This window comes from Somniosus microcephalus, chromosome 10 (assembly GCF_052327205.1).
Source record: "Somniosus microcephalus isolate GS21.2 chromosome 10, FLI_Smic_1.0, whole genome shotgun sequence".
NCBI lineage: Eukaryota > Metazoa > Chordata > Chondrichthyes > Squaliformes > Somniosidae > Somniosus > Somniosus microcephalus.
The window spans coordinates 206736461-206752294 of record NC_140996.1 but is presented as its reverse complement, the minus strand read 5'-3'; the positions used below and the strand labels follow the sequence as shown (position 1 = coordinate 206752294).

The following is a 15834-nucleotide window of genomic DNA, read 5'->3' as shown; positions in this document are numbered from 1 at the left end:
ATATTATTAATATTTTAGTGCTTTCTTTTAAATTTTCCTCTACCCCACTTCATGAGCTTTCTGCCAAGTAGCAGGTCTCCTGTTGCAAGGGCCTGAACTGCCTGAACTGCCTTAAGCTGCTTAACAGCCAAATATCCCCACTGCCATTGTGCTTTAATCAGCTGCTTCTCATACCCATTCTTGGCTGCCGGCAAGCTCCCGCTCAGTCACTGGACCATTCTTGCCTGCAGCTGCTGTCGCCACCCCACTACCCTTCAGCATACTGCAGCCTAAATCTTTCCAGCCAGCTGTCCAAATTAGAGCCCTGCGGATAAGGGAGCCTTAATGGAGCACTGAAGAAGAACAGATTCATGAGCCCGGCAAGAGAACAAATTGATTATCCTGCGCGTTCAAAGTTTTGACAGACTTTGAATGACAGAAACCGATTTTGACATTTAATATGAAACGCGAATGGTAAATTGATGAAAAGTCCGAGGTCAGCCAAATGAACATACTTGTTCTTTGTTCCTGTTTCTTCACTGTTATGATACCAGTCCAGCATTACACATTCTGCATAGAGCTTTTCTACCCTCTCCAAATCTTTTTTTCCCTGCTCAATTTCTTTCTTCAATAGGCAGATATCTTCACTCTGAAGAATTCAAATTAATTCAGTTAGTCAAAACAAGGACCATTGTTGGCTGAAGAAAATTCAGATTCATTATGAAATGAAGAGATTGGGTTTAAAAAACACTTTGATTTGCCATTAGTTACAATTAAACACAAAAGTACCTACTTGAATAACAATCCTAGAGATTCAAAAACATCATTTATCCCATTCTCCTTCACATATACTTGTGTATGATAATTAGTCTATTTTTTCTACAGACATTTCTTAAAAGAAAATAATAATCATAATAAAATAGCTTGAGTGTTTTAGGGAGCAAGTGCTGCATATTTAAACTCAAACCTTTTTTTTAAATTTTGAATAGATAGATGCAAATGAGTTACCAAAGTAGATCACTTGTTACCCTATTAACATGTTGAATTCACAGTGAGGGAAAAACAAAGCAGAGCAGGTAATAAACTGCACAGTTTTTGAAAATGTTATAATGAAGATGATAGCTGGCAAGCAGCCCTTTGTGGATCTGAGTCCCAAGACTGCTTGCTGCTACCTCTAAACAGCTTGTACGATGAATCCTCACGTTACAGTGGGACGTGATAACTCAGGAGGAAGGATCATTAATGTTTGCTCTCCCCTCCTCTCTTCTGTACTAGATATGCTGATTGGGTTCGGTAACACCTACAACCCCTGCAAGCAGGCCTGCCCATGACACATGTACCAAAATATCTCGATAAATGATAGCCCAGGGACTGAATAGAGAAGCCTTGCCACTGTACGCAGGCTTACTGAAATGAACCACATGTCATCATTTGAGCTAGATTGAATATACATTCTATGAGACCAATGCTCAGGCTATAAAACACAGAACAGGTAATGGAACAGTATTCAGCCAATAGTCTAACCCTAACCCCACCTTCCCTGCCCACATGCTAAACAGATGCAGCGTTCTGACAAAAGGTCATCGACCTGAAACGTTGACCGGAGTTTCCCGGGGGGTCAGCGGGCGGGATCGGTGGTGGGTCAGGTGGGAAAGTGGGTTGTTTTGACAGCGGGACAGGACCCTCCCCTGTCAACCCACCGCCACGCGCCTTTCCCAATTGATGTGCCTCAATAATTCCGAGACTCGAAGGTAGCAGAACAAAACAAGGCTTTTATTAACTTAGAACGAAACACGTAAGCGAGAGAGATGTCGTCCTTCTGGAGATTGGGGCTAGACTGAAGCTAGCTTACAAACGGGGCCAGGTATGGGCGGAGCCCTACACACAGCACATTCCAGCACATTCCAGTATACAATACAGCACATTCCAGTACACAATACAATGAGGTCTGGGGGAAGGGAAATGACACTGAAACCGATCTCAGTCACAGGCAGTGATGAATGGAAATATTTCATCACATTCACCCCTTCTATAGATTTAGTCTGTTCGGGGGTTTGATAGTCCTCTGCGACCGACGTGGCTGTTGCGGTGCCGCGGGTGTCGGCTGGGTGTCCCCGGTAGCCTCCTGGGTCTCTGCCGGGGGTGCCGCCAGGGTTGTTGAAGGGGTAGTTGGTGGGGGTGCCATTGGTCGGCGTTCTTCCGGGGGTGATGAAAGAGTAGTGGGTGGGTAAGAGTTGCTGTGATCGTCGTTGCCGCTATTGCCGTGGTTGTTGTCGATGCCGGCTGGGGCGACGTCTTTTATGGACACGGTGTCCTCCCTTCCGTCGGCGTGCCGGACATATGCGTATTGGGGGTTGGCGTGGAGTAGGTGTACTGGCTCCACGAGAGGGTCCGTCTTGTGGCCCCTCACATGCCTTCGCACGAGTACCGGACCTGGGGTGGAGAGCCATGACGGCATGGATACGACTGAGGTGGATTTCCGGGGAAAGACAAACATTCGTTCGTGAGGCGTGGTATTAGTGGCCGTACACAATAGCGACCGTATCGAATGGAGCACATCCGAGAGGACTTCCTGCCAGCGGGAGATAGGGAGGCCCTTGGTCCTTAGAGCTAGGGTGACTGCTTTCCATACTGTCCCGTTCTCCCGCTCCACTTGGCCGTTACCCCGGGGGTTGTAGCTGGTGGTACGGCTCGTGGCGATCCCCCTGGACAGCATGTACTGGCGTAGCTCTTCACTCATGAAGGACGCCCCCCTATCCGTATGGATGTAGCTCGGCATACCGAACAGGCAGAACAGGCTGTTGAGGCATTTAATGACCGTGGCGCTGGTCATGTCTGGGCAGGGGAAGGCGAATGGGAACCGGGAGTATTCGTCCACAATGTTCAGGAAGTAAACATTGCGGTCGACGGACGGGAGGGGGCCCTTGAAATCTAAGCTGAGCCGCTCAAAGGGCCGTGTAGCTTTGATTAAGTGGGCTCTATCTGGGCGGTAGAACCGAGGCTTGCACTCAGCGCAAGTGCGGCAGTTCCTGGTCAGGGACCGAACTTCCTCAATCGAGTAGGGTAAGTTACGGGACTTTATGAAGTGGAACAGCCGCGTGACCCCTGGGTGGCAGAGGTCGTTGTGGAGGGTCTGTAGCCGATCCCCGGTGGCGCTGGCACACATCCCTCGTGAGAGGGCGTCAGGGGATTCGTTAAGGGCCCCTGGCCGGTAAATGATGTTGTACTCGAAGGTGGAGAGCTCGATCCGCCACCTAAGAATCTTATCATTTTTAATCTTCCCCCTCTGTTTATTATTGAACATAAACGCTACCGACCGCTGGTCGGTAAGTAGGGTGAAGCGTTTGCCGGCTAGGTAGTGGCGCCAGTGGCGCACTGCCTCCACGATGGCTTGGGCCTCCTTTTCCACGGAGGAGTGTCTGATCTCGGGCCCTTGGAGGGTCCTCGAGAAGAAAGCTACGGGCCGCCCCGCCTGGTTGAGGGTGGCCGCCAAGGCGAAGTCAGACGCATTACTTTCCACTTGAAATGGAGTGTTCTCGTCCACTGCCTGTAGCGTGGCCCGCTCAATATCCTGCTTAATGCTTTTGAAGGCGGCGTGGGCCTCAGCAGAGAGCGGGAAAGAGGATGCTTTCAAGAGGGGGTGGGCTTTGTCGGAGTAGTTGGGGACCCATTGGGAATAATAAGAAAATAACCCCAGGCATCTTTTCAGGGCTTTGGGAGTGTTGGGCAGGGGCAGCTCCCGTAGGGGACGCAATCGGTCGGGGTCTGATCCGATTTCCCCATTCTCCCCCACGCTGCCTAGTATGCAGAGGCGCGTGGTGTTGTAAACGCACTTGTCCTCGTTGTAGGTGAGGTTGAGTTTTTGTGCGGTTTTCAGGAACCTCTCGAGGCTCGAGTCGTGATCCTGCTGGTTGTGACCGCAGATGGTGACGTTGTCGAGGTAGGGGAAGGTTGCCTGCAAGTGGTGGTCATCGACCATGCGGTCCATCTCCCTCTGGAAGACCGAGACCCCATTCGTCACCCCAAAGGGGACTCTGAGGAATTGGTAGAGGCGTCCGTTCGCCTCGAAGGCGGTGTACGGGCGGTCCTCTGGTCTGATAGGGAGCTGGTGGTACGCTGACTTGAGGTCGATGGTGGAGAACACCCGGTATTGGGCGATTTGGTTCACCATTTCTGATATGCGGGGTAGCGGGTAGGCATCTAGTAGGGTGTACCTGTTGATCGTTTGACTATAGTCGAGCACCATCCGTTTCTTCTCGCTACCCCTTACCACTACCACTTGGGCGCGCCACGGGCTGTTGCTGCGTTCAATAATGCGCTCTTTCAGGAGCCTGTCCACCTCGGTCGCGATAAACCGCCCGTCCTCCCAGCTGTACCTCCTGCTTTTGGTCGCTATTGGCCGGCAGTTAGGGGTAAGGTTCGCGAATAGCGAAGGCGGCTTTACCTTCAGGGTAGCCAGACCGCACACTGTGAGGGGCGGCTGGGACCCACCGTACTTGAGCGTGATGCTTTGGTGGTTGCACTGGAAATCCAGGCCCAAGATCACGCTCGCACATAGGTTCTTCATGATTAATACTTTAAAATTATCATATACAGTTCCGTTAACGCACAATTGTACCGTGCAGTAACCCAGAATGGTCGATGTCTGGGTTTTGTCAGCCATAGAGATGGTACCCTGAGTAGGGACCACCTTTAGGGAGAGTTGTTGTGCCAGTTCTGGGTGGATAAAGCTCTCCGTGCTTCCACTGTCAATTAAGCATTTAACCCGGCACCCGTTTACCTCGATGTCCACCATTGATCTGGATAGCGGGTGCGGCCTGGTCTGGTCCACTGTGACCGATGCCACTGTAGGGCCCTGATCGATACAAGATGGCGTCCACGCTGTCTGCTCACAAGATGGCGGACCCCACGAGGTCGGGCAAGATGGCGTCCAAGATGGCCGCTCCCACGGCGCACACGCGGCGGTGGCAGGTTTTCCGGCGGTTGGTTTTCCGGCGGGGTTCCCTCTGCACACCTTCCCGAAGTGCCCCTTCTTACCGCACTTAAAGCAGGTGGTGCCTTTCGCCGGGCACAGGTTTCTGGTGTGCTTTGGCTGCCCGCAGAAATAGCAGTTGGGTCCCTGACGCGTCGCGGCTGTCGTAGGGCTTCTGGGGGGAGAGCGGGGCCCAGCCGGTGTCGGGCTGTCGGGCGGGGAAGATGCCTTCCAAGATGGCGGCGCCCTCGGTGCACACGTGGCGGCATGGACGGCGCGGGCTGAAGAGTAGGCGTCCGAGTTTCTCTGGGCCACATCCAGGGATCGCGCGATGTCCGCAGCCTGTTTCAGGTCCAACCCCGTTTTTTCCAGCAGTCTTTGCCGGATGTAAGTGGAGCTGAGGCCTGTGATGAAGGCATCGCGAACAAGCTCGTCAGTGTACACCGTGGCTTTTACATCTCGGCACTTGCAGTCTTTGCCAAGCATTTTCAGGGTGCTTAGGAACTCCTCCACCGATTCCCCAGGTCGCTGTGCGCGGGTGGCGAGCAGGTGCCTAGCATACACCTCATTCGTAGGCTGCTGGTAATGCGCCTTTAAGATGTCGCAGGCGGCCAGGTACGTCTCGGCGTCTTGGATGAGGGGGTAAACCCGGTGGCTTACCCAATTCCGCAGAATTCCGAGTCTCATCCTTGCAGCGTCCGTAGCGTCTTTGATGGCTGCGGAATTGTCCAGGAAGAATTCCATACACTCAAACCAATGTCCGAAGCGTGCTGATGCGTCCGGAGCATGTTGATCCAAATCCAAACGTTCGGGTTTCAGGAGTTGATCCATAGTGTTGAAAAAATAAGTTAATAAAATTGATGTGCCTCAATAATTCCGAGACTCGAAGGTAGCAGAACAAAACAAGGCTTTTATTAACTTAGAACGAAACACGTAAGTGAGAGAGATGTCGTCCTTCTGGAGATTGGGGCTAGACTGAAGCTAGCTTACAAACGGGGCCAGGTATGGGCGGAGCCCTACACACAGCACATTCCAGCACATTCCAGTATACAATACAGCACATTCCAGTACACAATACAATGAGGTCTGGGGGAAGGGAAATGACACTGAAACCGATCTCAGTCACAGGCAGTGAGGAATGGAAATATTTCATCACACCAATGTCGGGTCTGTCAACACTGAGCAGACCTGGCTGGCAGCGGCGGGAGACCTATTTAAAATGATTAGTCAGATGCTTAACAGCCTTGTTTCACTTACCTTTTGTCTTTAACTTCATGACCCACGGGTTCCCCGCTGTGCGCAAACCACAGCTGTCAAGCTGAGGCGTGAGTTCAGTGGCCATTGCTCCAGCTGATCACTCGACGGCTTCAAATGTACAGCAGAAGCTCCAACCTGACTGATATTCACTTTCCGCAGGCAGAAGGTTTTTCTCACTCCATTTCCAGCACACATTCTGCAGGCTTTCCACTTTCCACACTCCAACCACTCTCACCTCATTGGAAGAACTCTCTCACCATTGACAGAATGCTTCTGTCATCTCTACTTCACCTGCCATCTATTCCATCAACATGGGTGCAATTTATGCTCTCTCACCTTGGTCCTCAGAATACCACCACGATCAGCCCCAACACCAGCAGCACCAGGCACACCAGCAGCACCAACAACAACACCAACCTTCTCCGCAATCACCTGATGCTGCACAGGACAAAGGGCATCAGGACCCGACCATATTGCTGCCTGGGTCACCAGGGATGGCCTCACCATGGCCAGATTTACTTCACTTGATGCTGGACACCCTGGCTGCCACATGATGCGCCAGTTGGCACCACCCCACACCAACAACATAGAGCATCGCTACAATGCCCAAGCCATTCCTTTCACACTCATGACCATTGCGGGGGGGCACCGTTATCTCTCACCATTCACTAACTCACTAAGCCACTTCCAAAGGTGCACACAAATCTGTCCAAGAATGCAAAGTGTTGAAAATAAAGGTTTCAATGTTTGACACCACATTAACAGAAACTTTACATGAACATTGCATAAAACACCCAAGTGCCTACCCTTGTGTGTTGTTAGTTGGTATGATTGGACTAGGATGAGGGTGAGTGTGAGGGGTGGCTAGTGAGATGGGGATGTGATAATGTAGATAGAGAGGGATGGGTGGAGGTGCAAGGTAAGTTGGTGTGAGTAAGGATGTGCAGATGTAGGGTAGGGAAGGCAGAGTGATGGGGATGTGATGAAAGGCACAGCAGGATGAAGTTGTGTGTGGCTTTGTACTAATGTTTCGTGATCTACTGAGATCATTGAAATGTTTGCGGCACTGCACCCAGGTCCTCCTGACCACATCCCTGCTTGTGACCTCCTATGCAATGTGCAACTAAGCTGTGTTGATCTCCTGGGGTGGTCTCTTCTGCCCATGGGAAGGGAAGAGGACCTCCCTGCGTGCTGTGACTCCCTCCATAAGCATATGGAGGGAGTCATGGGAGAGCCTGTGTGCAGCCCTGTTCCATTGTGCAGTGCTTGTCAGTGTTTGCAGCACTTCAATGCTGTACAACAGTGACAGCACAAATGTCAAGACAAATGTGGCCATGGTCCCTTTAAGGAAACCGGCTGCTGACACGTCATCAAATGACGTCACCAGACCCGCTTCCTCTAATTGGCCAGGAAACACGCTGGGCGGGCTTGACAAGCCTAATCAATTTACACAGCGGGATGGAGCCAGCAGGGGGGGGGGTCGGGACCTGCCACTGACATTGTTCGACACGGACCCGCCGAGGTGAGTAAAATCGCGGCCGTTAACTCTGTTTCTCTCTCCACAGATGCTGCCTGGCCTGCTGAGTATTTCCAGCATTTTTTTGTTTTTATTGCAGCGTGTCTGAAGCGCACTTCAGGCCTCAATATGCCTCAATTTGGTAGGCCGGGTCATTTACAAGGCTCCGTTGCATCTCCAGCATGAGCCCACGCCTCTGGCAGGACATAGCACCTAGCAGTGGGGCAGGAAAGTCACTTACTTCTGCTGGCTTACGGCAACCATCTCAGTCGCCCAAATGTCTGCAATGTAAACAAGTTTTATCGTTCTATTTAGAGTACATTCAAAAGGCTCTAACTTCATAATTGCAAATAGATTCCAGTATTGTATTCTAGTATAAAGTGGATAAAGTGCATTTAGTAGATTTGCTATTTGTGTTTTTAACTGACAAACTTATTCCTTCCAATGGGCTGAAATGCAATTCATTTTACAACACTGAAAGCAGTTTGGGATTGAGCAAGTTTATAAATTATAATTATTTAACATTTATTGTTAAATGCTGTATTTTTCAGAATACTCAAAAGCCAGTAACATCTGGTTCATAGAAAAAGTTCCAGTATTGGCTTATGGGAAGCATTAACCATTCAGCATAAACAAGTGATGCCGAGGCCACAAATAACTTATTTTAAAAAATCATGCCTGTTGTGGCCATTATCTATGTTGTCATTGTTATTTTTATCATGGCTGCCAAGTTCAGCGATTATCTTGTTCCTCGCTGGTAATGTGTTTATGTCTGTGTGTATTTCTCCTTTCTAACTGTCTACCCCTGCCCTTACACACTCGAAATTAATAATTGTATTCTCCCTCACTTAATACTTCGTACCAAGGGAACTGAGTGATGCAGTGAGTTGGACCCTGGCTCTTCACCTCTGGAATTCAGGTTCAAAACCAGCCTGGAATGATGGGATAAAAGTCTCTTCCTTCTGCTGACTGTAAAAGACGAGTGTGTGCAGTCTCAAGGTTGTTCCTAGTGGGCATGGATCTATGGCACAAAACTGGTACCAACTGGCAATCTAACCTAGAGAGGCTATGGGACGACTAGTGGGAAAATGTGCCACATTTCTGAGGTTGATGCTGAGGCACATTGTTGGGGCTGAGCAGAGGGAGCCCTACTCTGCATCTGGCCTTGCTATACCTGACCCGGGAGTGCTTGGCACGGAAGCCAAAAGAGTTCCATTCCCCAGCTATGTCCTTCATCTGCCCACCCAGAAGTGAACTCCCAAAAGAGTGTGCTTATAGTGCTGGGGCCTGCCATGAACATTATCATTTCCTTCACTCCAGGAAATTCTCCAGGGTCCCGCCACAGGGGAAAGTCCATCACTTAATATGTTAGAGATAAACAGGTCAATCTTTACAAAGCAATAAAAAGGCACAACACAGAATAGACAGAATATCCCTGGTCCAGATTATAGTAATCTGGGATGTTATGATTAAGGTTATCCACCAGGTGGTGCTGTAGCCAATGCTGCTACTAAGGTCAGAGGTTTGCTTCCTGTTAAGGTCAGGGGTTTGCTTCTTGTATAGGTCAGCACAAGGTGGAATGCCAGGATGCTGATGCAGGCTGTCTGTAACGTGTTTCCCAGTTGTTAATAAAGTACTCGTGTTAATTCTACGATATCGCCTCTTTGAGTCCTTGTTCCACTTAATGGATTTATCACACAGATGGATTGCATCCATGCATTTTAAAAGAATCTAGGGAAGAGATAGCAGAGGCATTGCTACACACGGGAAGGAGGGAGGAGGACAGTAGGAGTATGTGTGTGTGTACTAGGCCGATGTAGCAGAGCCTGGTCTCCAATCATCTTGGATCCCCTTGCCATTGGACCAAGACCTTGCTCTGTCAAGCCCGTGTGGTAGCTGGTGTGCGACGGCCAGCCCACGTTAAAAGAATTCACGCACAGGCATCTTCCACCCTTTAAAATGAAGTTCGGGTCCTGGAACGTCAGGACCCTCACGGACAACCCCAACAGCGACAGACTGGAGCGCCGTACTGCTATCGTTGCCCGGGAGCTCAGACATTTCCACACAGACATCGCCGCCCTAAGCGGGGAAAGACCAGCTCAAGGAGCAAGGTGGTGGCTACACCTTCTTCTGGAGAGGCAAACATGAAGAAGAACGCCGCCTCCATGGGGTAGGCTTCGCCATAAAAAATTAGCTAGTTGAATGTCTCAGAGACTCCCCTTGTGGAATAAACGAACACCTCATGACTCTACGGCTCACCCTAGCCTGGAACCAGTGCGCTATGGTCATCAGTGCGTACGCCCCAACAGCCACAGATGAGACCAAAGAGGAATTCTACTCCAGCCATGAACAATCCCTGTCCCGAGTCCCAACAGGCGATAAGCTAATCCTCCTTGGTGACTTTATCGCCAGAGTTGGAAAGGACACAGACCTCTGGGGAGGTGTGATCGGCAGAGAGGGGGTAAGGAGAGCCAACTCCAATGGTACCCGTCTCCTGACGAAATGCTTAGAACATGGCCTTGGCATAACCAACACCTTGTTCCGTCAGAGAGACAAATACAAGGCTTCATGGCAGCACCCTCGCTCCAAGCACTGGCATCTGCTGGACTACGTCATCGCCCGAGCGAAGGACCGCAAGGACATCCACATCACCCGCGCCATGACAGGAGCTGACGACTGCTGGACAGACCACCGCCTAATCTGCTCTGTCATCTCCATCAACGTAGCCCCAAAATAGCGGTGGCAACAGAAGCAATGCCGCAGGAAAAACAACGTTGGTCGAAAATCAACCCTGATAAGAAAGCCCTATTCAGCCTGCGCCTCACAACCAACCTGGCGACTCCCAGTGATTCAGAGACACAGAGTGCCCACAGCGCTTGGTCTGCACTCAAGGCCTCCATAATCAGCACCTGTGAAGGGATGCTCGGTCACTCGATCAGGAAACAGCAAGACTGGTTCGACGAGAACGACCAGGAGGTCCAAGAGCTAATAAGCCGCAAGCGCAAGGCATTCCTGATCTGGAAACAGCAACACAACTCGAGAGCAAGAAAGCAGCTCTACAGACACGTGAAGGCCGAGGTCCAACAAAAAACTCGCGACCTAAAGAACAGATGGTGGGTGGAGAAAGCGCAGGGAATCCAGCAGCTAGCCGACAACCACGGCATGCGTGGATTCTTTAGCGCAGTCAAGACCACCTACGGCCCAAACACCCAAGGTCCTACCCCACTGCGGGCCAAGAATGGAGAGGTACTCATCAAGGACAGAGAGACAGTCAGTGCCCTCTGGAAGGAGCACTTCGAAGATCTCCTTAACCGAGGCTCTGTCTTCAACGCGAGTGTCCTCAACTCCATTCCGCAGCATACTACCCGCCACCATCTCAGCACAACCCCAGCCCAGCATGAGGTTGAAAAGGCCATCCTACAACTGAAGAACAACAAGGCCTCAGGAGCAGATGGAATCCCCGCCGAGGCGCTAAAACATGGTGGAGAAGCACTATTGGCGCGAATACATGAACTCATTTCTCTTATTTGGAAGGAGGAGAGCATGCCAGGGGAATCTCAGAGACGCTGTAATTGTGATCATCTTCAAGAAAGGTGACAAGTCCGATTGCGGTAATTACAGAGGAGTCTCCCTGCTGTCTGCCACAGGGAAAGTCATCGCAAGAATCCTCCTCAATCGCCTTCTCCCAGTGGCTGAAGAGCTCCTCCCAGAGTCGCAATGCGGATTCCAGCTACTAAGGGGCACAATGGACATGATATTCACCGCGCGTCAATTACAAAAGAAATGCAGGGAACAGCACCAACCGCTGTACATGGCCTTCTTTGATCTCACAAAGGCCTTTGACACTGTCAACCGTGAGGGATTAGGGAACCAATTGCACTCTATGGCAGTGAGGTATGGGGACCGCTAACACAACAAGAATTTGCAAAATGGGACAAACACCCAATTGAGATCCTACATGCAGAATTCTGTAAAAGTATCCTCTGGACTCAAAGGAAAACAGTAAACAATGCATGCAGGGTGGAACTAGGCCAATATCCATTAATAATCACTATCCAAAAAAGAGCCACCAAATTTTGGAATCACCTACAAATGAGCAACCCCCAATGCTATCACTACGACGCCCTGAAATGCCAAGAGCTGACCATAAAGAAGAATACCCTCAGTCAACTAGTCCTGGGACTCAGTGAAGTAACTACTAACACTACTAACAATAACCAGCCCCAGGACAGTGACAGCATAACACAAAGAATTCGACCCAACACAATCGTCGCTAAGCAAAAGGAAAAATATCTGACATATTGGGCAGAAACAACAAAAACCCAAAGCAAACTCAATTGCTACTTGGCCCTAAACAGACAATACAACATAGCTGATTACCTGACCATGGTAAAGGACAGCAAACTGAGAAAAATCTTGACAATGCACAGACTTAGTGAACATAGCCTGGCGATCGAAAAAGGTAGACACAGGCAGACCCGGCTACCAAGAGAGGACAGGATATGCTCTCACTGCAGTCAGGGAATGGTGGAGACAGAGATGCACTTCCTCACAGCTTGTAGAAAATATCAGGGCATAAGGGAGAATTTCTACCCAAAATTTACAAAAATATGCCCGGAATTCAGAAAATTGAATGACGACCAAAAACTCCCATACCTACTAGGGGAAGAGAGAAGTTGCGTAACACTAGCGGCACACTATGTTACAGCTTGCCATAAACAGAGGGACAACCACTAAAGATAAGATAAGAGTATATATAAATTATATGAAAGTATATTTATACACTCAGGGATATATCTGTTTATACACTGTATGGATAGATCTGTATTTTTGTGAACAAACATGAATGTTTTCCGATGCTTTGGCAACATAAGATGTAACTTGTCATGCCAATAAAGCGATTTGAATTGAATTGAGTGTCCTCCTCAAATTCGGCTGCCCTCAAAAGTTTGTCACCATCCTCCGCCTGCTTCACGACGACATGCAAGCTGTGATCCTGACCAACGGATCCACCACAGACCTAATTCACGTACGGACCAGGGTCAAGCAAGGCTATGTCATCACACCAACGCTCTTCTCGATCTTCCTGGCTGCAATGCACCATCTCACCCTCAGTAAGCTCCCTGCTGGAGTGGAACTAATCTACAGAACAAACGGGTAACTGTTCAACCTCCGTCACCTCCAGGCAAGATCCAAGGTCGTCCCATTCTCTGTCATTGAATTACAGTATGCAGACGGCGCTTGCGTCTGCGCACACTCTGAGGTCAAACTCCAAACCATCATCAACACCTTCACTGAAGTGTATGAGAGCATGGGCCTTACACTAAACATCCGTAAGACAAAGGTCCTCTAACAACCTGCCCCCGCCACACAGTACTGCCCTCTGATTATCAAAATCCATGACAAGACCTTGGACAACGTGGACCACTTTCCATACCTCAGAAGCGTACTGTCAACAAGGGCAGATGTCGATGACGAAGTCCAACACCACTTTCAGTGTGCCAGTGCAGCCTTCGGTCACCTGAGGAAGAGAGTGTTTGAAGACCAGGACCTCAAACCCGGCACCAAGCTCATGGTCTACAGAGCAGTAGTGATACCTGCCCTCCTGTATGCCTCAGAGACATGGACCATGTACAGCAGGCACCTCAAAGCACTGGAGAGGTACCACCAACGCTGCCACCGCAAGATCCTGCAAATCCATTGGCAGGATAGGTGCACCAACGTCAGTTTTCTTGCTCAGGCCAACATCCCCAGCATCGAAGCTTTGACCACATCATCTGCATGCCCGATACGAGACTCCCAAAACAAGCGCTCTACTCGGAGCTCCGACACAGCAAGAGAGCCCCAGGTGGGCAGAGGAAATGCTTCAAGGACACCCTCAAAGCCTTCTTGAAAAAATGCAACATCCCCACTGACACCTGGGAATCCCTGGCCCAAGACCGCACAAAGTGGAGGAGAAGCATCAGGGAAGGCACCGAACACCTTGAGTCTCTTCACCGGGAGCAAGCGGAAGCCAAGCGCAAACAGCGGAAGGACCCCACGTCAACCCAAGCACCCCACCCACCCGCCCCTTCAACCACCATCTGCCCCATCTGTGACAGAGACTGTAGGTCCTGCATTGGACTCATCAGTCACCTGAGAACTCATTTTTAGTGTGGAAGCAAGTCATCCTCGGTTCCGATGGACTGCCTAAGAAGAAGACACATATTTAATAATTCGTTAGAAAAATGTGTAGTGTCAGAGGCCTGGCGGATAGCTAACGTAATACCGATATTTAAAAAGTGGGATAGAACATGTCCAGGGAATTATAGACCAGTCAGCTTAACATCGGTGGTAGGAAAAATAATGGAATCCCTACTAAAGGAGAAAACATCTGGAAACCAAAAACATAGCAATGAATAGTCAGCATGGATTTCAAAAGGGAGTTTTGCTTGACCAACCTCAATGAATTTTTTGAAGAGGTAACAGAGAGAGTAGATAATGGTAATGCAGTAGATGTAATTTATCTAGATTTTCAAAAGGCCTTCGATAAGGTACCCCATAATAGACTGATGAGCAAGGTCAGAGAATGCGGAGTCAGGGGACAAGTAGCAGAATGGATAGCTAGCTGGCTTCAAGATTGAAAGCAGAGAGTAGGGGTAAAAGGTAGCAATTCATAGTGGAAGAAGATGAGTAGTGGTGTTCCACAAGGATCAGTGCTGGGACCACTGTTGTTCACAATTTACATTAACAATTTAGACTTTGGAATCAAAAACAATTTCTAAATTTGCAGATGACACAAATTGGGGGGGAATAGTCAATACTGAAGAGGACTGTAACAAATTACAAGAAGACATTAATAAACTTGCAGAATGGGCATATAATTGGCAAATGAAGTTCAACACAGATAAATGTGAGGTATTACATTTTGGTAGGAAGAATAGGGAGGTCACTTATCACTTGGAGGGTGCGAGTCTAGGTGGGGTCGAGGAACAAACACACAAATCACTAACAGTTGCGACACAGGTTAGCAAGTCCATAAAAACAGCAAACCAAGCACTAGGGTTTATTTCTAGAGGGATAGAATTGAAAAGTAGGTATCAAACCTTAGTTAGACCACATCGGCATTGACTGGTTGGGCTGAATGGCCTTTTCTGTGCCATATATCCTATGTAATCACACTCATGACTTTGCCTTTGCTCTTCCCCATGGACAACAAACTTCAACTGCCAAGGCCCTGAGCTCTGGCATTCACTCCCTAAACCTCTCCACCTCTCTCTCCTGCTTTAAGATTCTCTTTAAAACCTACCTCTTTACCAAGCTTTTGATCACTTGTCCTAATATCTCCTTATGTGACTCGGTGTCAAATTTTGTCTGCTTACGTTTCTTTGAAGCGCCTTGGGACATTTAACTACAATAAACACGCTATATAAATGCAAGTTGTTGTAAATGATTTGATGCTCATTAAAAAAAAACTTTAGTTAGTGATGTAGTTGAGGCTTTTGCTTCAGAGTTTCTTCGGGATTTGAAATATTTTCCTTCATTTCCAGTGTGAGAACTTCCTTACCACAAATGGCGGAGGGTTACTGGTCTCCCTCATGTCACTGTTATAGGAATGGAACCGTCCACCTGTCTTCTCAGAAAGCTCATATAGAAACTCGTTGGCTTCAACATCATCACAGTTAAATGCAATGGAATGAATAGGGACAAGGCGGATGAGCTGCACCTGAGCAAAAATGGTTTTTGGAGGCTGTTTTGGATAATAATATACAAAACAATATTAACCTTTAATTTAAATGATCTGTCAAAAAATATTACAATGATCCCTTAATATGAGAGTCCTCTGTTCGAGCTGGAAGAAAGTCTATGACCTAGAAATTCGGTAGCGTCCATTTTTGGGCGCCTTACCCGCAGAGTGCTAACAGCTCACATCAAAGTTAGTTATATTTCTTAAGGCTAAAGGGATCAAGGGATATGGGGAGAAGGCAGTGACAGGGTACTGAGTTTGGATGATCAGCCATGATCTCACTAAATGGCGGAACAGGCTCGAGGGGCCGAATGGCCTACTCCTGCTCCTATCTTCTATGTTTCTTATGTTTCTATGTAAATGGGCAGGTCCGAGGAGCCTGGG

General features: G+C 48.9%; 1 protein-coding gene across 1 annotated transcript in view; it reads right to left on the bottom strand.

Moving 5' to 3' along the window:
• Window positions 1-15834, bottom strand: part of LOC147112042 (von Willebrand factor A domain-containing protein 3B-like) — a 332584-nt gene that overhangs the window by 254776 nt on the left and 61974 nt on the right. Inside the window, 2 exon segments of the mRNA XM_085999537.1 lie at window positions 495-628; window positions 15271-15453. Coding sequence (XP_085855663.1) covers window positions 495-628; window positions 15271-15453 — 317 coding nt within the window.